Raw genomic sequence first — 22,375 nt, forward strand, 5'->3', positions numbered from 1 at the left:
TTCAGTAGCTAGCAAAGTGTTAATTGGATTAAAAACAGCCATCTACTTTGTTAAAAAGCACAAAGAATTTGCTAATATCTTGACCATTTAATATCTCTCCCCCACTTAGAAGGAAGTGGGGTTTTTTTTGGCTGCTTTGGGCCTTCGTTGCGCACAGGCTTTCTCTAGTTGCGGCGAGCGGGGGCTACTCTTCGTTGTAGTGCGAGGGCTTCTCATTGCAGTGGCTTCTCTTGTTGTGGAGCACGGGCTCTAGGCGTGTGGGCTTCAGTAGTTGTGGCTCGTGGGCTCTAGAGCGCAGGCCCAGTAGTTGTGGCACCTGGGCTTAGTTGCTCTGCGGCATATGGGATCAAACTCGTGTCCCCTGCATTGGCAGGCGGATTCTTAACCACTGCGCAACTAGGGAAGCCCAGAAGTGGTTCTAAATAGCGTTTTTTGGTCTGTTTTGGGCTTAGCAGAAAGATTTTTTTTTCCCCCAAGACCTTCAGTAGACGCTCTAATTAAAGCCTTTGTTGCATCTCTAGTCCCTAATGCCTCTTTACATTGTTCCCTATAGTAGGTTTAATATTCCTTTTTGATTTCACTGCATTTCGTTGAAAATTCCCATATTTTCTGTAATGTGGCTTCCTCTCCTAGTTTTGAGTTACAGAGTGTTTATAACAAATGTCTTTGTACCTCTTCTGAGGGTTGGAGTGTTTGCTTATGTATATAACTCATAGGTGCTATTTAATGGCTGTATTGCATCTACAATCCCAAACTACTCTAGAATGTTTACTCCAAAAGAGCAGGTTTATTGTTCTTGTTCTCCCTGTATCCCCAGTGCCTGGCATTTAGGTGCTCAATAAATGAATGAATCTCATGAAATGGCCTTCTAGGACTGCCCTAATCTCTGGGAAACGGGAGGTATAAGCTCTCTACCCATTTCGGTTTTAATCACTTCTTATGCCTAAACTGCTGTTCTCCAGCTTTGTAGATTCTCTACGCTCACTACTGAACCACGCTCACCTGCTCATTGGTAATGGAGAAACAGCTTACTTAAATGAAACTGACAGCAGGTGAGAGCTTGGGAAGGATGGGATGCAAAAAAGATCCAGAAGGGTTATGGGGAGAAAATGTTGGTTCGTGTCTACCAGAGGCGTGGTGGAGATGGAAGAAGGGAGAGATGCTTTTAACTAAAGATGCTTAGAGGATGATAAAATTGGGATTGTGTCTGCCATTTCTATATAGCTGCATTATTTAGCACGGAATTGTAGAGCATTTTAGAGAATCAAGGCCGCAACGAGAACTCATATTTCCTAATTCTCAATCCAATGCTCTTCACTATATGAGAGGGAATAAAAGGGATAAAAAATGAGGGCTGGGTTCAAATTCGCCTTCTTCCCCTAATTACTAGATATGGGCTCATTCTGTTTCTCTATTATCTGTAAAATGGAGATTATAGCTTCTTCCTCTTAGGATTGTTCTGAAAATTAAATGTTTATATATGTAATTTCCCAGACTTAATAAGCATTCAAAAAATGTTTCCATCAGTGAACTGTTCACAAAACTAAAGCCTTCTCCTGTAAACACTGAGAGTCAAATGTACAGTGAACCTTTGGCCTCTATATGTCGATTTTGTACCTACTGTTTAGGGGTGGTGAGGTAGCCGCGGCCTAGGACCACAGACAAGAGAGGCCAAATGCGGCCTGAACACCAGCGATGATGGGAGATGGAAAGTCATCGTTTTCAGCGAGCGCGTTCCACAGCCCGCGCTCCCTCTGCCTCACTCTCTCTGGAGCTGAGTTACCGACAGACAGCTCTTCTAGCCACCCAGCCGCGCCTTTTCTCAGCGCCCCGCCCTCCCAGGCTTGATAGGTAGCCAATGGTGACACAGAGTTGTAGGCGCAGTAGCCAATCAGCGGTTGGAAGCCCGGAAAGGAATGGTTAGAAGCGACTGGCGCTGCCAGACCGTAAGCAGCGTGGCGTGGCTGCAAAGGTAAGATGGCGGCGGCGCTTGCTCTTCGCCTTTGCAGTTAAGCTGCTGCTTGCCCCGTCTGTCCGTTCCGAGCTGCTACTCTGCCTCAAGTCAGCGTCAGAGTCAGTCTCCTCTAGGCTCCCAGAACCCAGATTCTCCGGTGCCCGGAGCTTTAGGACAAAATGGCGCTTGCACGGGCCGCCGAGGATGGGCAGGGCCCAGCCGTGAGCTCTGAGGCGGGCCGGGACAAAGGCAGCGTGCGCGGAGGCGGGGGTGGCGGGTGGCCCTGCGGGTTTGCCGCGCCGCGTGGGGCCGGCGCTGGCGCTTCGCCCTCGTGCTGCGGCTGTGCGAGCCCTTGAGATGCTTTCAGCCTGGCGGTGGTCGGGGTGGGGGGGTGGGCTTGGACTGGGAAGTTGAGGTGAGGCAAATTCACTAACGCCTGGGGGGACCTGGACGGAGGGGAGTTAAGGAGCGTGACTTCCGCTTGTCTTTTAGAAGCCATGCGCAGTCTGCCCAGATATCGTGGAGCAGGAATTTTCGGGAAGGGTAAGGGCTTTTTGATCTTTTGTGTGACCCTGCAGGTTTTGGTATGAACAGGATTCGGATCCACGTCTTGCCGACCAGTCGGGGGAGGATCACCCCAGTGCCCAGGTCTCAGGAGCCCCTATCTTGTTCGTTTACTCATCGCCCATGCTCGCAACCTCGTCTGGAGGGGCAGGAGTTTTGCATTAAGCATATACTTGAAGACAAGAATGCCCCTTTCAAGCAGTGTAGTTATATATCTACGAAGAATGGAAAAAGATGTCCCAGTGCTGCCCCAAAGCCTGAGAAGAAAGATGGGTATATATGTATAGATATCTGTCGTTTGTACTTTCAGTTTTTAAGTAAGAGGAGGATGTGGCATGATGTGGGTTGGGAATAGCTGCCTAGTTTTTTATGTCACGTGCTTGTAAAATTGACGTTATGGGTATATCCTTCGAAAATTTAAAAAAATGGTGAAAACTGTAAGGAGACAACTCCCATTTGGGTCACTTTGTTATCTCTTTGGATCTTTTCCCTTATCTGTAAAATAAGGATTATTCTTAACCCTAGGTTCCACGACTCTTGGCTGTCCTTGAGCCTTAGGTAATAATGCAAAATCGTATTAATGTATATGTATTTTTCTGGGAAAAACTTCATAGCTTTCATCATTTAAGCAAAAGTATCTATGCAGAAACATGACTAGATAATTCTGCATATATCATTTAGTTTTAAAATTGTGGCCTGCATCTTATTACCTACAGTGGATTGATACTGAAGTAAAATGTTGTCTTCCAGAACCAATTTTGAAAGATGAAAGTGAATCTCTTTGATTTGTTGTGAAATGATGTCAGCATTTTTAGAGATGGAATGTTTTGTTTGATGGATAGAGCACTACTAGGTTATGCTCCCTGCATTTCCCATTAGTAATACCAAATGAGTTGACCTTGGGCCAGTTAAATTATTTAGCTTTACTGGCATTTTTAATTTATAAATGAAGATAATAGTCATTTTAGTTTCCTGAAAATGATCTAAAGATCAGTGTCTGTGAAAATAGTTGAACTCTTTTAAGAGAGAACCAGAGTATAAAATGTTGATATTTTGTCTCCTTAGGGTGTCCTTCTGTGCTGAACATGCCCGTAGGAATGCCCTTGCACTTCATGCTCAAATGAAGAAGACCAATACAGGGCCTGTGGGTGAAACACTCTTATGCCAGCTGAGCTCATATGCCAAGTCAGAGCTGGGTCCTCAGACTCCAGAAAGTAGCCGCAGTGAAGCCAGCCGAATTCTGGGTAAGGGTCTTCTCTCCCAGAATGAAAAAGGAGGAAAAAAGTTAACAAAGAACTTAATTTGGTTTAGCACAGTGCCTTGAACATACTTGCCACTTGATAGTACAATATTATTGTTAATTCGTAGGCAGTTTGGTGAGAATTTAGGATTGCCATGTTGTTCACTATTCTTTTTGGTTTTAAGTAGTGGGTGCTTAGGTTTACTACCCTGAGTTTGACTCTTTCCTTCAATGCTGTTTTTATACGTACCATCTTTGCTAGGTAAGGTAATTTCAGGAAACAGAATAATTTTGAGTTGGCCTTTCTGTCCCTTTGAGGGCATGGTTAACTCATTTGTGTTACAAGTACTCATACTTGGGATGTATTTTCTTAAGCCATTTTTGTTTGTCAGTGCCTCTGTACTAAGCTTTTTTAATTTTAAGATTTGGGTTGATGTGTTAAGTAATCTAGTTTTGTGTGGTGGAGTTACAGAGGTGGGAAGTCTTAATGGCTGCTCTCCCTTCCTTGCCTCAGATGAAGACAGCTGGAGTGATGGGGAGCAGGAACCCATTACTGTGGATCAGACATGGAGAGGTGACCCTGACAGTGAAGCTGATAGCATAGACAGTGATCAAGAAGATCCCCTAAAGTAAGTTGTAACTCCACATAGGGCTTTTAAATATTTTAGTAGTTAGTATGTGGAATGTAGTACTGCATGCTGTTTAGTAGATTAATAACCTAGGAGGGTTGAAGATAGCTATTTGTGAGCAGTAATAAATAGCTTCTGCATATTAAAGTGTCATTGTTCATCACCATCTTGCTTCAGGGTAGGATTTGATTCTTTTTTTAGAAGTCTTGTAATTTGGGAAAATTTTGGGACATCAGATTCTACACATGAGAAAGTATAGGGGAGAAAATAGATTTCTTGGACATAGGAGTGGGAGGTGGGTGGAGATCAGTTAGAGAAGAGAAAATTGATGTGAATTGGTTCTTGGCTTAAACCTCAGGAATAATAAAGTGATTATATTTGAATAACTACTTTTTTTTGCAAAGTTCTGTCTGATTAATTTATTTGTTTAAGAAAAATTAAAAGGTGTTCAGGAGCTTCCTTTGGTTTCATGCCTAAGAAAGAGAAACTGATTTAGAAACCCAGAAGTGAGTAATCAACCTAATTATATCTTACTAAGGTTCTGCTTGTTACTTAACCCATGTTCGCTTTGGAGTTGTAGACATATTGCCACTCAGAAGTCTCATGTTTCTATGTCTCATGGTTTGGGTTGAGTTTTTGTTTTCTTTCTGATTTCTGTCTCTTCTCACTGACAGTCAGGTGGAAGAACTCTGAATAGTGGGAGGGGTAGTGAATTTCTAGACTTGACTGTGTTTGACAAATTCTTAGAATAGCATTTTCTTCGTTCCTTGGATTCTGAAGTTTATAAGAGGTCATTTACGATTACACTTTCTGAGTAGAATAATTTCATCTATTTAACTAATCTCGATGTAGTAAGCTATTCAGGAAGTACTTGTTTGGAGAGTCCATCTAAGTAGTTTGAGAAGGAATGTTTGTTTCAGGATTCTTTTACACTAGAAGCTTTATACCAAGCAACATATATGTTGTTTTTTTTCCCCCCCTCCTCCATTGTGCTTCTAGAAATGCCAAACTTGCTTCTTTGAGGAGGTGTACACACTGTAGGGTCACAGAGTGACTGTCTTTTGGTGTGGTAAACGCTCAGTTTTGAAGGTCCAGAAACTCGATTTTGTTAGTAGTAATCTAGAGTGGATCAGTCTCTAGCGGACACATTCATTCTAATCTGACTTAACAAGAGATTGCTATATAAACCGAAATACCAGTTAATTTTATGAGAAGTATAAATGTTAAGAGGACTAGGTACTTGATGTTAGTTTCCTTTAAAAGAAACATTCAAAGGGGAAAATAAAGCCCCAGATGTGCTCAACTATTAGGTAACTAAATATAAGGCTTTCCTTAATTCTCCCAGTGATACTATTTAAAAAAATTTTTGACCAACTAAAATCCAGTTGTCCCTCATAATTTGAGGGGGATTGGTTCCAGGATCTGACCCGGGTACTAAAATGCAAGGATGCTCAAGTCCCGTAGTTGGTCCTCCATACCTGGAGATACCCACCAGCGGGAGTAAATAGTACTATACGTATATGCATTTTTAGAGATGTAAATAGAGTTGTTAATTGCTTACAATATTTAATTCATTAATGTGGTTACATATTATATTTAATATAAGTAATGAAATTCTTTTAATTAAGAATTTTCATCTTTGGTGCTAATTTTTATTTATTTATTTATTTTTGGCTGCGTTGGGTCTTTGTTACTGCATGCGGGCTTTCTCTACTTGCGTCAAGTGGGGGTTACTTTCGTTGCGGTGTGTGGGCTTCTCATTGCGGTGGCTTCTCTTATTGCGGAGCCCGGGCTCTAGGCACACGGGTTTCAGTAGTTGTGGTTGGTGGGCTCTAGAGCACAGGCTCAGTAGTTGTAGCGCATGGGCTTAATTGCTCCGTGGCATGTAGGATCTTCCCAGACTAGGGATTGAACTCGTGTCCCCTGCATTGGCAGGTGGATTCTTAACCACGGTGCCACCAGGGAAGTCCTGGTGCCAGTGTTTTTGTTCTCATTTTTGAATCATTAACAGTTTATAGCATATATCTTCACTTGCTTGTTTCAGAAAGGGTTCCTTTTGAATTGTTTATGATGATGTCATTAGAGATTTTATCCTACCTAGAATTATTGTTGGCATATTTTTCCCCATTGTAGGTACATGTATGTGATTTCTCTCAAAATAATCATTTGCTTAATTGCTTTGTAAAAAGTAATCTTTAAAAGCTTGTTTCCAGGATCATCCAACACTGGTGAAATTTTAGCTTAAGAGTAATTGTTAAATCTTTCCGTATTTAAAAAGTAAGTTTTATCATGTGACCTCTACACGCATCCAGAACTTGTTTTGGTAAAGGTCATTTCAGGTTATTGAGTCTTCATCATTGTTATCAAAATGAAGAAATTTGAGAGAATGCACTTTTAAGAAGAGACACTATTTAATAGAATATAAGGTGACTCTCTTTTTTGAAGTTGAATTCTAATAATAAATCCTACATTTATATTTGTGTATATCAGAGCAAGAAGAATTAGTACATGACTTTAATAACTAGCTGTGAATGTCTGGGACATCCATCTTTAAATAAATGATCCATTTTTCACATGAACTAGGCATTCATATTAGTTAGGGCGCTCATCCTCTCCCACCCCCACCCCAAATGATTTGTAGTAAATTCTAATTTTAGTGGCTTCCCATTTATAAATTATAGTCCCCAGATCATTGGTTAAATTCTCTTCTGACAGGGTACAATGAAATTAATTTCATTTTAACAAACTTGCTACTATGTTAAGGCCTCAGTATTTTAGGGGGTACAGACATATTAATGCAGACATGCCCCATTTTCCTGAATATGAATAACCTAGTCACCTTTTTTAGACCTTAGATATTTTTAAAACCTTTTCACATTTTCTGATAGTCTTAGATTTTGTCATTTCTGTAATTATCTGGGTTTTTTTTCATGGTTTGGTTCTTAATTTCTTTTCACTTATTTTTATCAGAGTACTTTGTAGTTGTAGTTCTCTTATACACAGGTAGTTTTGTCTCCTATTTATATTTAGGAAAAGTTTTTGGCAGAGATTACATGCTTTCAGTCCTAAAGTTAATAATTTTATTCTGTGTATTTCAGTGATTTAAGAGTTAAATTTTAAAGAGCACATATTTTTGGATTCAAAATTAGTATGTAATTTGTGTGTATTGCCTTTTAAATAACAGAAATAATTTTTACTCAGTCAAAATATGAAAATAGCAAGTCAGGGTATATATCTAGCTTGTTCTTTCTGTTTATATAATGATCACATAAGACAAATGGAACCAAAAATCTTTTAAATTTGCAGTTAATCCCTTAAACTTTGAGTTAAATCAGAGGCAGGAACCAGTCTTTAATTAAACTGATATTTAAACTGATTTGCTTATGCGACCTCATTAATCACTAGAATACTTTTTTTTTTAAGTTCTGTTGATTCATATAGTTGGTGGCAAAACTTAATAAAGTTGGGCTTCCCTGGTGGCACAGTGGTTGGGAATCCACCTGCCAAGGCAGGGGACACGGGTTCAAGCCCTGGTTGGGGAATATCCCGCGTGCCGCAGACCAACTAAGCCTGTGAGCCACAACTACTGAAGCCCGTGCGCCTAGAGCCCATGCTCCGCAACAAAGAGAGGCCACCACGATGAGAAGCCCGTGCACTGCAACGAAGAGTGGCCCCCGCTCACCGCAACTAGAGAAAGCCCGCGTGCAACAAGGAAGACCCAACGCAGCCAAAAATAAACAATAAATAAATTTATTAAAAAAAAAAAACTTAATAAAGTTGCTGTGGATCTAGATCTTTGGCAAAGGGTTACTCCAGGGTACGATATTTTGAGAATATTGTTAAAATGAGCTGAGGACATTGACTAGCCATTGTGACCAGTGTTTTGAGGGCCTGTGTAAACTCCAAAATACAAGTGTATTTTTATTTTTTATTTCTATTTAATTTTAATTAATTTATTTTTGGCCATGTGGCTTGTGGGATCTTAGTTCCCGGACCAGGGGTTGAACCCGGGCCCTCAGCAGTGAAAGCACAGAGTCCTGACCACTGGACCGCCAGTGTATTTCCCTACGAGTATATTTTTAAATTAGAAGTCATAATTGTTTGTTATCTTTTGTGCTTTAATTAAAATGTATTGAGATACATGCTGCTAAATTAAACACTCTTAAGCTGTCCTGACTGTGATTTTTCTGTATTAAATTATTAAATGGAACAAGAATGTAGATTAATAAAAATTTTGAGTATTCTATATCTTTACTCCTATTTAAACATAATGCAAATAACTGGGGAAAATAATGAAACATTTCCCCTTTCCCATACTGTGATATCGTACATTAGTATCCATTCTTGGGAATTTTCTTTTTTGTTTTATTTTTGAGTAACAACTTGAATGGTAAAATGCTGTGTGAAAACATTCCTGTTTAATAAGGTGATTGTCTCAGCACTGACTGTTGAATAGCAAATCTAAGTCTCACCTTCACTCCTTTTTCCTTCTAAGCTTGAGTTTTATTGTTGTGCTTTCTTATCCTTTTTGAATTGTCTCTTTTATTTTAGGCATGCTGGTGTCTACACAGCAGAAGAAGTGGCCCTGATTATGCGTGAGAAGCTTATTCGTTTGCAGTCTTTGTACATTGACCAGTTTAAACGACTTCAGCATCTACTCAAAGAGAAGAAGCGACGTTACTTACACAATCGCAAAGTGGAACATGAAGCTCTAGGCAAGTTTTATGCCAGTTCCGATAAGCTGTTGTGGGTTCAACATGTGAATTTCGTAGTAGTTAGACTTCTGTCTTGTTACCTGGACTGGAGAAGGATTTGCTTTTGAAACTGTTGTATGGGCAGATTTCTCTGTTTTCTTCTTGTTAGTTTGGGGACACATCCTTGATTGGTTGCTTGGCAGATAACATCTTGACTGTTGTGACGTTCTAGGTAGTAGTCTCCTGACTGGCCCAGAGGGACTTCTTGCCAAAGAACGAGAGAACTTAAAGCGTCTAAAATGTCTTCGGCGGTATCGTCAGCGCTATGGAGTGGAAGCCTTACTACATAGGCAGCTGAAGGAGCGCAGAATGCTGGCCACAGATGGTGCCGCCCAACAGGTAATTTTTGTATATACCTCTAAGGTGTTACATATGTTTTATTTACAGAGTTAGGGTAATTGTCAAAACACTGTTGTATAGTCTTGGTTCTGAAATCTAACTTACTGGACGTGGGGTGTATTGAAAAGAGCACTTATCTGGAAGTGCAGAGACATGGGTTTTGGATCCCTTCTGATCAATTCTGTGCCTGCACTGATAACTGAACTCTGTTTTCATCTGCATATTGAAGGGTTGCCATAGATTTCTAAGTTATTTGGTTCAGAAATGCTTCAGAAACAGGCACAGAATGCCTAATAGATTGGGACTCTTGTTTTAGAAGGCAGAATAATAGGAGCAGTGAAGGTCAGGAAGTAAGGTTGACAAGCAGAGTTAAGCAATTATTCTTAAATTTGTTCCTCAAGCCCCTGGTCTCTGCATCAGTAAGAGTAAGTCCATTTTTGGGCTTCTCTGGTGGCACAGTGGTTGAGAATCCGCCTGCCAATGCAGGGGACACAGGTTCGAAACCTGGTCCCGGAAGATCCCACATGCTGTGGAGCAACCAAGCCTGTGTGCCTCAACTACTGAGCCTGTACTCTAGAGCCCTTGAGACACTACTACTGAGCCCGTGCACCACAACTACTGAAGCCGGCGAACCTAGAGCCCGTACTCCGCAACAAGAGGAGCCACTGCAATGAGAAGCCCGCACACTGCAACAAAGAGTAGCCCACTCGATGCAACTAGAGAAAGCCAGCAACATAGACCAAACGCAGCCAAAAATAAAATAAAATTAATAAATTTAAAAAAAAGAGTAATTCCATTTATTTTATTTTATTTTATTTATTTATTTTTTTTGCGGTACGCGGGCCTCTCACTGTTGTGGCCTCTCCCGTTGCAGAGCACAGGCTCCGGACGCGCAGGCTCAATGGCCATGGCTCACGGGCCCAGCCGCTCCGCGGCATGTGGGATCTTCCCGGACTGGGGCACGAACCCGTGTCCCCTGCATCTGCAGGCGGACTCTCAACCACTGCGCCACCAGGGAAGCCCTATCTTTTCTATTTTTTGAGGTTCGACGTAAGATTACGATTTAAAAAGGGTTCTGCTAAAAGACAAAATCGTTTGAAAACCATTAGGCTGTGTATCTCACACTTTTGTAATACGGAGGAATTGTATTTCGAATTATGGTTGATTCATTATTTGGACATGAGGTTTACATTTTTTTTTTCCTTTTGCACAGTATTGGTGAATAAATTTGTTAAATGTTCAAGTTTCTAGGCTTTAAGGATACAGTTTTCTTATATAAGTAAGTGTTTTCATAGATAATTTGTTTTGACTGATCTGTTTTCTCCATTTTAGGCCCATACCACTCGTTCCAGTCAGAGGTGCTTGGCCTTTGTGGATGATGTTCGTTGTTCCAATCAGTCTCTTCCAATGACCAGACACTGCCTTACCCGTATCTTTTTGCTCTGTTCTGTTTGCTAGCTAGACTGAAGGCTAGTGGGGATCTGTGATAGTTTAGTTAATTGAAGGTCTTTGTTTTCCTTTGGCCCTGAATCAAGGCCAGCAGTTTGCTGAAGCTGTTGGTTTCAAGCAGGAGCCTAAAGAAATCTCTTTCTATGGTCTGTTGGCCATTTCAGAACTTTGGAAATGTAATGGTCAATTCATTAGAAAGAAACATCTGTCATTGGTGATAGATATGGGCTAATACTCACTTGTAGTTGATTAATATTGGGATTCCAAAATTTAGAGATCCCTGATTTATTAACTCATTCATGAGAATTATAATACTGTTAAATCCAATTACTACAAAAAAATTGCTGAGGATCCAAAAACAGTTGGATGATTCTGAAATGTGATCTTTCTTTGAATATTATCCATTTATGGTCAGGGCCCTGACTTGTGTATTTTAGACTTCATTCAGATAGGAAACTTACATTTACTAGTGGGCTGTAAAAGTTTTTGAGCTGTATATTGAATTGTGAAAGTGCATCTATATGGTGGACATTGAGAAAGTTACTTTCACAGTAAATGCACTATTTAAATGTGGTGATCTTCATTATATGAAAGGCATAAATCTTGCTGGATTTCATTTGCCTGGCAAGATATACAAATATTTGGAAAGTAAAATGTATTTTCTTTAATAAGAAGGGAAGGAAGACTTTCTTGCTCTTTTGAAAGGAAAACTGATTTTTTCTCTATTCTGCTTATTAAATATTTTACCGATTTATTAATTATTGTAACAAATGTCTGGTAAAGGATTACTGTCCTTAATATATAAAATTCTTGTGCAGAGTAATTAAAAACTAAAGATAAATGCTCAAAACATAATTGGGCAAAGGCTATCTATGGACAGATTAAAAGTAGAAGTGGCTGATAGTTGAAAAGTATTTACCTTTACTGTAAATAAGTGAAATAAGAAATAAAACAAGGAAGTTTTTTTAATCCATACTTATTTTTTTTTGGCTGTGCCGCACGGCTTGTGGGATCTTAGTTTCCGGACCAGGGGTTAAACTTGGGCCCTGGCAGTGAGAGCCCTGAGTCCTAACCACTGCACTGCCAGGGAATTCCCTAATCTATAAATTTGAGACTTATCTATGTATGAGATTTAATGAGAAAGTTTCAAAAGTTTGTGAGAGAATGGTGAAATGGGCCCTTCTAAACTCTGCCAGTGGAACTGTAAAGTGGCACAGGCTTTTAGAAAGCAGTTTGAGAATATTCATATTCTTTGATATGATAACGTCACCTCTGAGAATTTATTTTAAGACGATAATCAAATACAGATGATTATTGTTACACAGAATTCCTCCAACCGGAGAGAGCCTTAAAATTTTCAGAGATGGGGAATAGAGAGGAAAACTGTGACACAGCATAGTATGGAATATGTTCAGGAATTAAACATTATATTTAACAAAATTTATGAATGACATAGGAAAATGTTTGATAGTGACAAAAATAGAGTATGGAATTCGGTAGAGTATGTTTTAACTACATGGAACTAATACTAGGAGGGAATGTAACAGAAATGTGACTATTTTTGGATGGTGGGGTTATGAATGCCCTTTTTCCCTCTGCTTTGTACTTTTCAGGTTTTCTTCAGTGACCTTGAATTACTTTATAAGGCAAAAAACCCAGTTTATGGATATTGAGTATTTTAGACTTACAGCACTATACTCAAGATAGTTTATTAGAATATTAATATTTTAAAAAGCAAAGTTGAAAATGTATGTGAAAAGAGAAGGGAAGTATTATTTTCTCTTTTATGCTCTTTTCCTTTCCACTCTGTAGTTGCCTAAGTCACTTACCCTTCCTTAAGTCCTTATCCCAGAGAAAGATGCGACTGCCATTGGTGACCTGTTAACTCTTTACTCTGGTCTAATGGAGACACCACTGGACTGAAAGTGAAGGACCCAGACTCTAGTTGTAGGTCAACCATTCCCTTCTTTGTCTGTTGTCCCTATCTGAAAGGAAAGGGGGTGGAGGAGGATGGGGGAGGGCTTTTCAAGGATACTGTGATATTAAATAAATAAGAGACTTGTGAAAATCCTTCAAATTACATGAAAAAGGTTCCAATTGAAACAATTTAATGGATTCACATTTAAAATTTTAATAATTTAAATAAGATTGAGCTTCTTAAGCACATAGAGGTTGCAAATCTGATTGTTCCCATCAGATTCATGTTTGTTCATTTGAGCGCTGATTTTCATTGAATAATTATTTGTTTACTTTGAGCTATATACTGTTCCTTTAGAGTAGTGGTTCTCAACCGAGGCCACTTTGTACCCCATTTGGCAGTGTGTGGAGACTTTTTTGTTTTGTCTTAACTCTGATGGGGGTGCTACTGACATCTAGTGGCCAGAGGCCAGGAATGCTGCTAATAAACATTCTACAGTGCACAGATAGATAGCCGTAATGCCAGTGGTGGCAATGCTATGAAACTCTAATTTAGAGTTTATCAAGTTCTAAGGAATGGATTGAAAAATATGGCTTTTGTTCAAGAGGGTTTATTAGGTTTAAAATTTATAATGTACATTAGATTTTTTTAACTTCAAAAAATTACCTTAAAATTTGGGGGATAAAAATTACCCATTCTTCCATAATCCTGGGTACAGTTTACAGAAAATTTTGCTTTCTGGTTTAAAAAATAGGCCCAAGTTTGAAATAATAGTTGTCTATTAATCTAGGGAAAATAACCATGTAGTTAGGATTTCAGGAAATGATAAAACTTGAGTAAAATATTTTGTAGAGTGACTCGAATCAGAATTTTGTTATCTGATCATGATTTCAATGTTGATTCATCCCACAGAACTTATTTGCCAACTTGGAAATATAGCCTTTTTCTGCTTCTACCCTTAAGAGAAGTTGTTAGGGCTCCTGGAGCATTCCTGGACTACTTCTTTCCATGCGCCATAAGCAGTTATTTTCTTCTTCCCTTTCTTTTTTAAAAATTTTTTTTTTTTTTTTTTGGCTGCATTGGGTCTTTGTTGCTGTGCGCGGGCTTTCTCTGGTTGCGGCGAGCGGGGGCTACTCTTCCTTGCGGTGCGGTGGCTTCTCTTGTTGCGAAGCATGGGCTCTAGGCACGCGGGCTTCAGTAGTTGTGGCACGTGAGCTCTAGAGCGCAGGCTCAGTAGTTGTGGTGCACGAGCTTAGTTGCTCTGCGGCACGTGGGATCTTCCCGGGCCAGGGCTTGAATCCGTGTCCGCTGCATTGGCAGGCGGATTCTTAACCACTGTGCCACCAGGGAAGTGCTCTTCTTCCCTTTGTTTTTGGGATCATAACAGGACTCCAGTGATACCACCCCCCTGAAAAAGGGTGTGTGTGTGGAAATTTAATTTTATTTCCTGTCAGGATAGGATACCTAGTTACTATTACTGGAGCTTCTATTTTCCCCAACACTCTGCTTCTTTAAACAAATGTATCATGTAAACATTTTGGAAACAAGGTTCAAAAAGTTTTGAGGACGTTTTTTGCTCCTCTGCTTAACAGCAGAAACAACATTGTATCTCTTGACTCTTGGAAGGGGTTGCTAGGGGCCTCTGCAAGCTATTTGCATTTACCATGACATGGTTCTTCTGAATAGGTACAGTTTTCTAGGATTGTTAACTGCTGTTTGCTTAGCGCTATGTTTTGAAATGTTTTTCATTTGACTCATAGGGAGAACAAGATTAGTGTCTCTACTTTAAATGGAGGTTGGGGACTAGTTTTACATTACTGGTAGGGCTAGAGTTATGCTAGTAAATGACAATTTGAGAAGTAACTTTAAAAATTGCTACCTGCATTTGGTTCTGTATCAGATGTAACCAAATATCATGTGTTGTCCAGACCTTGAATTTTACATGGCAGACACCTCCTTTTTTGTGCCTCCGATAGATCCATTTTATTTCCCTTGACCATTTTTCTACAGATATTTGTCAGGACACGAATCAGGTTCTCTTCAAATGCTGCCAGGGGTCTGAAGAGGTACCCTGCAACAAACCAGTTCCTGTAAGCCTCTCTGAGGATCCCTGCTGCCCACTGCATTTCCAGTTGCCTCCTCAGATGTATAAGCCCGAGCAGGTACTGTCTGTGCCAGACGATCTGGAAGCCGGCCCCATGGATCTGTACTTGAGTGCTGCTGAGCTTCAGCCCACTGAGAGTTTACCTCTGGAGTTCAGTGATGTAAGTTAGAGAAGCTCTGCTCTGGTTGGCCCTTGAGGCAAGGCCTTATTTATTAATGGTGAGAATAGGTTAGTCTTTTGTGGTTTAAAAAAAAAAGAAAAAAAAAAAAAACAACTTTGATAAGTTTTTTGAAATGATATGTGTGTATGGTTGTATTTGTATGTTAACATATTCATTTAGAGACAGTTTAAATTTACAGAAGTTTTTTTTTTCTGAGGGAATGATAAGGGAAATTTTAAACTAAGGGAAATGGGAAAGTCAAGATTATGGTTGGATTTGTGTCGCTGGGAAATTTGGTACCCATCCACAAGGTAAGTAATTCACTTGAATCTTAATAATACAAATGAATTCTGATATCTACTTGACAATGTAAATTTGTGTTTTGGCCCTATAAGAGTTCTCATTTTCAGATTAATGTGTCCTCCCCTAAAAATGACTCTAAACTTAGCTCTGCATACTGTTTTTCATTTTTGATATGTTATTAAAGATTCTGTTGTGAATGGACCAGAACAACAGTGATCTCCCTAAATATTTACTTTTATAGCCTTCTAAGTGTGTACACTACTCTACCTTTTTCAGTCTGCTCCTTGATTGGTCCCAGCGCATAAACCCATCTCTGATTGCATTTGTTTCCTTAATTAGCACTACCCTACTATATCATTCACTTCAGGGATCAGTTGACATTCCATCTTTTTTTTGGCAGTTTGCTTAATCTTTAGCCTTTTGGATAAAGGTCTTCATTATTTATTCTGAAGATAATTCTTATGAATTTCATAATAAAGGTGTCTTGTATCAATATATAACCATGACATATTTAAAGTGATAAATCTAAATGGAAAATTCAGTATAGGTTACAAGATTGTTTGCCTAGGGGTAGAAGCAGGATTTGGGTGGCCTCGAGTGTTGCTCACTAAAGAAGATATATCAGGACAGGCTAATATCTGAAAAAGTGGCAGTAAGAGTAAACTGATTCCAGGGAATTCCCTGGTAGTCCAGTGGTTAGGACCCGGCACTTTCACTTCACTGCTGTGGCCTGGGTTCAGTCCCTGGTGGGGGAACTAAGATCCCACAAGCTCTGCAGAGTGGCCCCCAAAAAGAGTAAACTGATGCCAGTTAACTACGCCCCCTCCTTTTGTGGTGCGGGAACTAAGATCCCACAAGCTCTGCAGAGTGGCCCCCAAAAAGAGTAAACTGATGCCAGTTAACTACGCCCCCTCCTTTTGTGGCTGTATACTGTTTGTAGGATTAGTGAACTTGATTTTTGTCACTTCATTTATAACAAACTTATAATTTTTGTTATAATCCTGATTATAATTGCTTTTTAAAAAGTTTCTTTCAAACAGATTCATAGAATATGAGAACCTTAGAGATTATATACTCCAGTGCTTCCCAGAGTTTTCCAATGAGATTATGTTGAAGAGAGTAAATGAATAGATAGCCCTAGATTGATACAGATTTTTGTCCACTTCCCTTCATTTTACATGTGAAGAAAACCCAAAGAGGTGCTATCTTTCCTTTTTTTTTTAACTTAGTAACGAGCAGATTTATAGGGTCTAAAAAATAACCTAATCACTACATTGCCAAATTCCCTTCAAATATTAATGTACATATGTAAGTAACTAGCACATGGATTTTACATAGATGTACTAGGTTATTAACTTTTATTTCATCTGACTGTTAATTTCTAGAGCCATTGCTATTTTGACCTTTTTGCTTTTCCCCTTTCACATGTTTTTGCGTTAGTTTTAAATAGTGTTTTCTTAAACTTCTGATGATCTAGAGCTAAGAAAATATGACTGTTCCAGTATGTTTGAAGATTATGTTCTTGTTTGCTCTTTGGAGAATAGTAACACAAAATATTAGAGATTATAAGATGTGATCATAGCCTAAAAGTGACATTTAAGGAATCTTAATTTTTAAACATTTAAAAATATATTGTCAGATCTTTTAATATTTATTTTATGGTGTGAATTTTGTAAAGAATGTATGAGAAGTAAGTTGATTTTTGAGAATCTCATGGGTTTTTAAGGTGGACCTTTGTTAGAGGTTTAAAAATGATAATCAGCTGTTTGTACTTGATCATCTGTTATGTTTGTACTAATGTACTTTAGATGAACCACATTGGTCGTTAAAAAGTAGTTTTATTCTTAATCTTTGGAGGTAAAAATTCTCCAGAAAATGTTGAAACAGTTCTGTTTTAGAGAAGAGTTTTTGTCCTCCCATAAATTCTGGATATATTTAACTAGTCTTTTGCTGGGTAAAAATAATTTCTTAATTATGTGAATTCCACCCAGCAATCTTACCTATGTTCTTTCTTAGATATCATTTCTGTTATACTTATTAATAATTTCTGGTAACTTTACTTGTGGGAGGAGCAGGTATCAGATATTCATATGGGTAAAAGTTCAGCCTTTCATTCTGGATATTAACACTTGCCTGTTTTCTGTCCTTTGATCCGAGGATATTTGACAAATAAGAATTTAATACCTTAATCCTATTACTTTGAGCTTGCTCTCTTTTTGTGTTTGTTTTTTGAGCTCTGTTTTTGACATAGAACAAAATGTGGATTCTGTCTTTGTGTCCTGATTCATTCCTCTTAGGATAGGCATTTCTGCTGATCCTTTCTTCTTCTCTTATTTTAGGTTCCTGTTCCCAATTTTAATTCTTATAAAAGACAACACTGAATATGTGAGGAAAGCCTTTTCAGTATCTGTTTTTGTTTGAAAAATTTCTGTACCACTGTTATCTTGAGACTTGGAAACCTTTTGCCACACAGCTTAAATGGGTTCTTTTAAATTTCAAGTTAATTATTTATACAGTTGACCCTTGAATAACACGGGCTTGAACTGTGCAGGTCCACTTATACACAGCTTTTTTTCTCAGTAAATTCTTACTACAGTCTACATGATCCACAGTTGGTTGAATCTGAGGGTATAGAACCATGGACAGAGAGGGCTGACTGAAGTTATACACGGATTTCTGACTGTGGGCATCGGTGCCCCTAACCACGGCGTTGTTCAAGGATCAAGTGCATAATAATTGTGCATACTAAAAGAATCGGAGAAAACAGTTCACAGTCTTACTTAACAGTGTGAGAACATGGTGGTTTCTGTGGATAGTGCAGAAGTTTCTAACACATCTGACGTAGATGTTAGGTAGCCAGCTGTATCCTTTTCCTTATGTTTCTGCTTAAGTTGAGCAGCTTTAAGTCCAGCACGTCCTTTAATTGTGTTCTTTTCTTTACCTTAATTATCTTGAGGATGTGATTCTTGTTTTCGGTGATCAGCACAGCAAAGAAAGGGAAAGGATTTCAAACTCTTAGACTTATTCTAAAAGCACAGAACTTAGCTTTTCTCAAGAAGCTCAATTACTGGAAACATAGAGCCTCTATAAAGTAGCTTGGACACAGGAGAGTACAAATCCTTGGGTAGTTTTCACTCTTGGGAAGCAGAGTTTAGCAGGAGATGCTTAGACAGCAGAGGGATGAAAGTCAGTTTGACATATTGTCTGAGCCTTTATAGTGCTTTAGACCCTGAATCAAGACCAGTAGTTTGCTGTAGCTATTGGTTTCACGCAGGAGCCAAGAGCAGTGTCTTCCTATGGTCTGTTGGCTTCAGCCCCTCTGCGGGAATGGCCAGTTCAGTTGGAAGAAACATAGTATGTAGAATACAATGTTTTGTGCGTGTGTGTGTGTGTGTGTGTGTGTGTGTGTTTTATTATTTATTTGGCTGTGCCGGGTCTTAGTTGTGGCACTCGGGATCTTCCTCACTGCGTGTGGGATCTTAGTTGCGGCACGCGGGATCTAGTTCCCTGACCAGGGATTGAACCCGGGTCCCCTGCATTGGGAGCTCAGCGTCTTAACCACTGGACCACCAGGGAAGTCCCCCTGTGTGTGGGTGTTTTAAAGAGCAATTGGATATGTTAGGTTTAAGAATCAGGGACTTTTCTCTGTGGGGATAGGGACTTAACTAAAATATTTCCTGACCATTCGGAAGGACTTTGAGTTTTTCATCCTCCTTCTTTCTTCCCCCATCCCCTTTCCTCTTTTGCTCCCTGGCTCGCTTTGTGGCCATTAGAATATTAATCAAGTGGTCTCATATTGTCCAATCTATTAAGTCAGTATTTCATTTTAATTTGCATGTATGCTGATTGTCCATATTAGATTCATCACTGGTGAACTTAGATGCCAACTACAGTTAGTCTTAGAAGTATATGCCTTTTTTTTTTTGGTCACGTGGATCCCAGTTTCCCAACCAGGGATTGAACTTGTGCCCTTGGTGGTGAAAGTGCAGAGTCCTAACCACTGGACCACCAGGGAGTTCCAGTATATGCTTTTTAAAAATATTTCTTTTTGTGGTAAGATATTTGTAATGTAAGATTTACCATTTTAAAGTGTACAGTTCAGTGGTATGAAGTACATTCAAAACATTGTGCAACGATTACCACTATCAATTTCCAGGGCTTTTCTGGCAGTGCAGACAGAGACTGGACTCATTAAACTGTAACTCCCACTGCCCCTCTATCTCCAGCCCCTGGTAGCTCCTGTTCTACCTTCGCCTCTGAATTTTTCTGTTGAAAAAAGATATGCTTTTTAAAGCTACTATAGTGGTCTGTGCTTTATATTTGGCAGCAAGGAAAAAATTCTCAGTGCTTTTCAATCTTATCCCATTTGTTGCACACTCTGGGGAACTCGTTATTTGTTTTAAAGGTAGGCGAGGGGTGAGGGAAGTAAGGGAGAATTCTTCGAGGTTTGCTGAAAAATGCCAACTTTAGCTTATTGGTCCCCTTGATATTGCTGATAGGCTTTTTTCTCTTTCTTTTCCTAGGACTTGGATGTTGTGGGTGACGGTATGCAGTGCCCTCCTTCACCCTTGCTTTTTGATCCTTCAGTAACCCTTGAAGATCATCCTGTAAAAGAAATTGCTGAAGGCCCAGTGGATATTTTGGCAAGTGAAGAATACCTCCAGCCAGGCAGAGGGTCCCCTGCTGGCTGTGGCCAGCATGTACTCCTGGGGGTCGGGGTTGTCATCACTAGCTGTGCAGGTGCTCCAGATGGCAGTTCTCCAGATGTGCCTTAGAGAGAACACTTACTAGCTCCTGGTCCCCGTATCTGGGAGAGCAGGACAGATTTATTTAGTTAACTAGAAAAGGTTGAGACAAGGAGTGTAAGAAAATTGTTGCTTTAAGGGAGAGTTCAGCCCTGGAATTGTTTTCATCATAGAGTTAAGCACAAGCAGCACGATTTGGCTTCTTTCTTTGAGCTTTGGGTGGGACACTTGTGGCTCTGACTGAAGACCTGCAGTTATACTACAGCTGTTGGTTTCAAACAGAGGCCCAGAGGACTGTCTTCCTGTGATCTGTTGGCTGTTCTGGAAACTCAGCAGAGAATGGCTATTTCATTTGGAAGAAACAACCCACAGCTCTCCTTTCCATTGGGAGGGCCTCAGGAATGCTACAAGTAATGACTTCTGACTCCGAGGGTCAGGGATAGTTAAGTATGGGGAAGAGCAACCGCATAGAGTTACATCTGCTGTCTTGTTCTTGTTGCTACTATACATGGGCATTATATAAGTCAGATTCATGCTTCAGACCACAGTTAATGAGTTTGTAACCAAAGTGACTTTTCTTTTAACAGGGCCAGATGCAGATGGCTGGAGATGGGTGCAGATCACAGGGATCCCGAAATTCTGAGAAAGGCTCTGTGCCATTGCCTCAGAGTGGAGTGGCTACTGCAAACGGAAAGCCAGAACCCGCTTCTGTCAGTTGATAGTTTGCTTTGGGAACCAGTTGACTTTGGAGGATTTGTATTTCCCGTTTAAACAAGTATTTCTGACCGTCTCTCACTAAAGGACAACCTGGACTACCTTGTTTTTCTTCTGGGTTACTGAGTGCTATAGTCAAACCACATGTTGGGGGAAGGGACCAATAGTGTCTAAAAATTGTGGATGTCTTCCCACTCTAGGCAAGGAAGAGAGACAGGTGATTCCCATCAGAGCTGCTGAGATTGAGAGTATTTGGGGACTGTGCCTAAGGGGAGAGAGAGTTTTGTAATGCTGTTTCCCAAGTCTAGGGATGTTGATGGACCCAATGGCTGTTTATCTCTGTCTAGCAGCCTGTTTTAGCCTTTCCTCACTTCTCACCTAATTGGGTAATCTGAAGCCCCTCCCCTCAGTGAACTCTGACCTATAGCCTCTGAGAAAATAGCCCACAGGACTGGGCCCTCCTTAACCATCCATCTTGCTTCTAACCTATGTAAATTTCTGTAGTGGCTATCTTATGTAAGATACAATAAAAAATTATCGTACATAGTTTCTATTAAATGTTAAAATGTTATGAAAACAATCACTTGAATGCATGTTTTGTTTGTGTTTGAGAGAGAGTGTGTCTGTGTGTATTTTGGGTTTTTAGGGAGCTGCCTCTGATGGAAAAGGGAAAACAGGACACATATACTTCCATCCCAAGAAGTAAATACATTTTCAGTAACTTAATTTGCTTTTGATTTTGGTTGGGAGGATAAGTTAAAAACCATGTAAGAAGTAAATGGAAAGGGTGGGACTTCCTTATTAAAGCCTACCTACCCAGAGTTATGTTATTTCTGCAAATATCTCCCAAATGTCTTCTTTTTACCCTCTGTGCCGCACCCCTCCTCCCACTCCCATTTCTTTCTCACAATTAATGCCTGATTATTGTTGCAAAATTTTCTAAGGCTAGGAATGTGTGTATAAAACCTCTAGAGAAATTGGGCCTGATGCTGGATCACAGACATAAACTGTCAAGATTATTTTGGGTCCCCAACTGGTTCGGCTGCCCAAGTCCTACAACCTGCAATGATTGGCCACCCTGGTTGTAACCCCAGGTCATCAAGACTGTCACTATCCTGGCATCAGGCAATACCAACTGGCCTCACTGTTCAGCCCCTGTGGATGGCTGCATTTGAACAGTGTATCTAACCAAAGTCCCTCGGATCTAGTCTGCTGGTTCTAGTGCCCTCCTGCTTTGATCAGGTGTCACTTATGCAGCTGAGTCAAAGATGTAGGGATGGGAGTGATGAGTAGAGAATTGAGGGCTACGGTTTGAAAAATGACTTCTATTCCCTCCCCCAGCCCTATATTTGTGCTGCCGATTCGCGATAGCTACCTGAATGTCCTTTAAACCTCCTCTACCTATGTCTCATGACTTAGTGAATGGCATACCATCCACTCTGCCTAAACTGGAAGCCTAGCAGTCATCCATTGTCCTTCCTCTACTCTATAGCCCACATCTG

General features: G+C 39.9%; 2 protein-coding genes and 3 non-coding genes across 11 annotated transcripts in view; all 5 read left to right on the top strand.

The window, feature by feature from the left end:
- The window catches only part of CCNT1 (cyclin T1), a 38,192-nt gene extending 36,426 nt beyond the window's left edge, over window positions 1–1,766 (top strand). The window contains exons 9-10 of the mRNA XM_019934519.3: window positions 963–1,052; window positions 1,629–1,766. Of these exons, the coding sequence (XP_019790078.1) occupies window positions 963–1,016 (54 nt within the window). The 3' untranslated portion in view covers window positions 1,017–1,052; window positions 1,629–1,766. The remainder of the gene's footprint in view (window positions 1–962; window positions 1,053–1,628) is intronic.
- Window positions 1,767–1,833: 67 nt separating this feature from the next.
- On the top strand, window positions 1,834–21,453 carry KANSL2 (KAT8 regulatory NSL complex subunit 2). 7 transcript variants are annotated; one of them, XM_073788747.1, is made up of 10 exons: window positions 1,834–1,972; window positions 2,533–2,791; window positions 3,584–3,762; window positions 4,273–4,387; window positions 8,939–9,106; window positions 9,318–9,480; window positions 10,813–10,909; window positions 14,858–15,111; window positions 19,938–20,057; window positions 20,747–21,453. In XM_073788747.1, the coding sequence occupies exons 2-10, from the start codon at window positions 2,541–2,543 to the stop codon at window positions 20,876–20,878; spliced, it is 1,479 nt and encodes a 492-aa protein (XP_073644848.1). In that variant the 5' UTR covers window positions 1,834–1,972; window positions 2,533–2,540; the 3' UTR covers window positions 20,879–21,453. The 7 variants fall into 7 exon arrangements, with proteins under 7 accessions (XP_073644848.1, XP_073644851.1, XP_073644852.1 ...); XM_073788750.1 differs by having other exon boundaries at window positions 14,858–15,009; XM_073788751.1 differs by having other exon boundaries at window positions 2,533–2,602.
- On the top strand, window positions 11,000–11,136 carry LOC117314359 (small nucleolar RNA SNORA2/SNORA34 family). Its single transcript, XR_004529106.1, has one exon. It is a non-coding gene; the product is annotated as a small nucleolar RNA SNORA2/SNORA34 family (small nucleolar RNA).
- On the top strand, window positions 18,638–18,769 carry LOC117314361 (small nucleolar RNA SNORA2/SNORA34 family). Its single transcript, XR_004529108.1, has one exon. It is a non-coding gene; the product is annotated as a small nucleolar RNA SNORA2/SNORA34 family (small nucleolar RNA).
- LOC117314360 (small nucleolar RNA SNORA2/SNORA34 family) lies at window positions 20,390–20,526 on the top strand. The gene has a single exon (XR_004529107.1). It is a non-coding gene; the product is annotated as a small nucleolar RNA SNORA2/SNORA34 family (small nucleolar RNA).
- Window positions 21,454–22,375: the final 922 nt, after the last annotated feature.

Source organism: Tursiops truncatus, chromosome 11 (genome assembly GCF_011762595.2).
Source record: "Tursiops truncatus isolate mTurTru1 chromosome 11, mTurTru1.mat.Y, whole genome shotgun sequence".
Lineage (NCBI taxonomy): Eukaryota > Metazoa > Chordata > Mammalia > Artiodactyla > Delphinidae > Tursiops > Tursiops truncatus.

What these genes read in the sequence shown, in the direction of transcription:
- KANSL2 (XM_073788747.1), top strand. Translation starts at nt 2,541, where the DNA reads ATGAACAGGATTCGGATCCACGTCTTGCCGACCAGTCGGGGGAGGATC. An exon ending in TACCTCTGGAGTTCAGTGAT is followed by an intron (nt 15,112 to 19,937) that starts GTAAGTTAGAGA and finishes TTCTTTTCCTAG; the next exon opens with GACTTGGATGTTGTGGGTGA. An exon ending in AAGGCCCAGTGGATATTTTG is followed by an intron (nt 20,058 to 20,746) that starts GCAAGTGAAGAA and finishes TTCTTTTAACAG; the next exon opens with GGCCAGATGCAGATGGCTGG.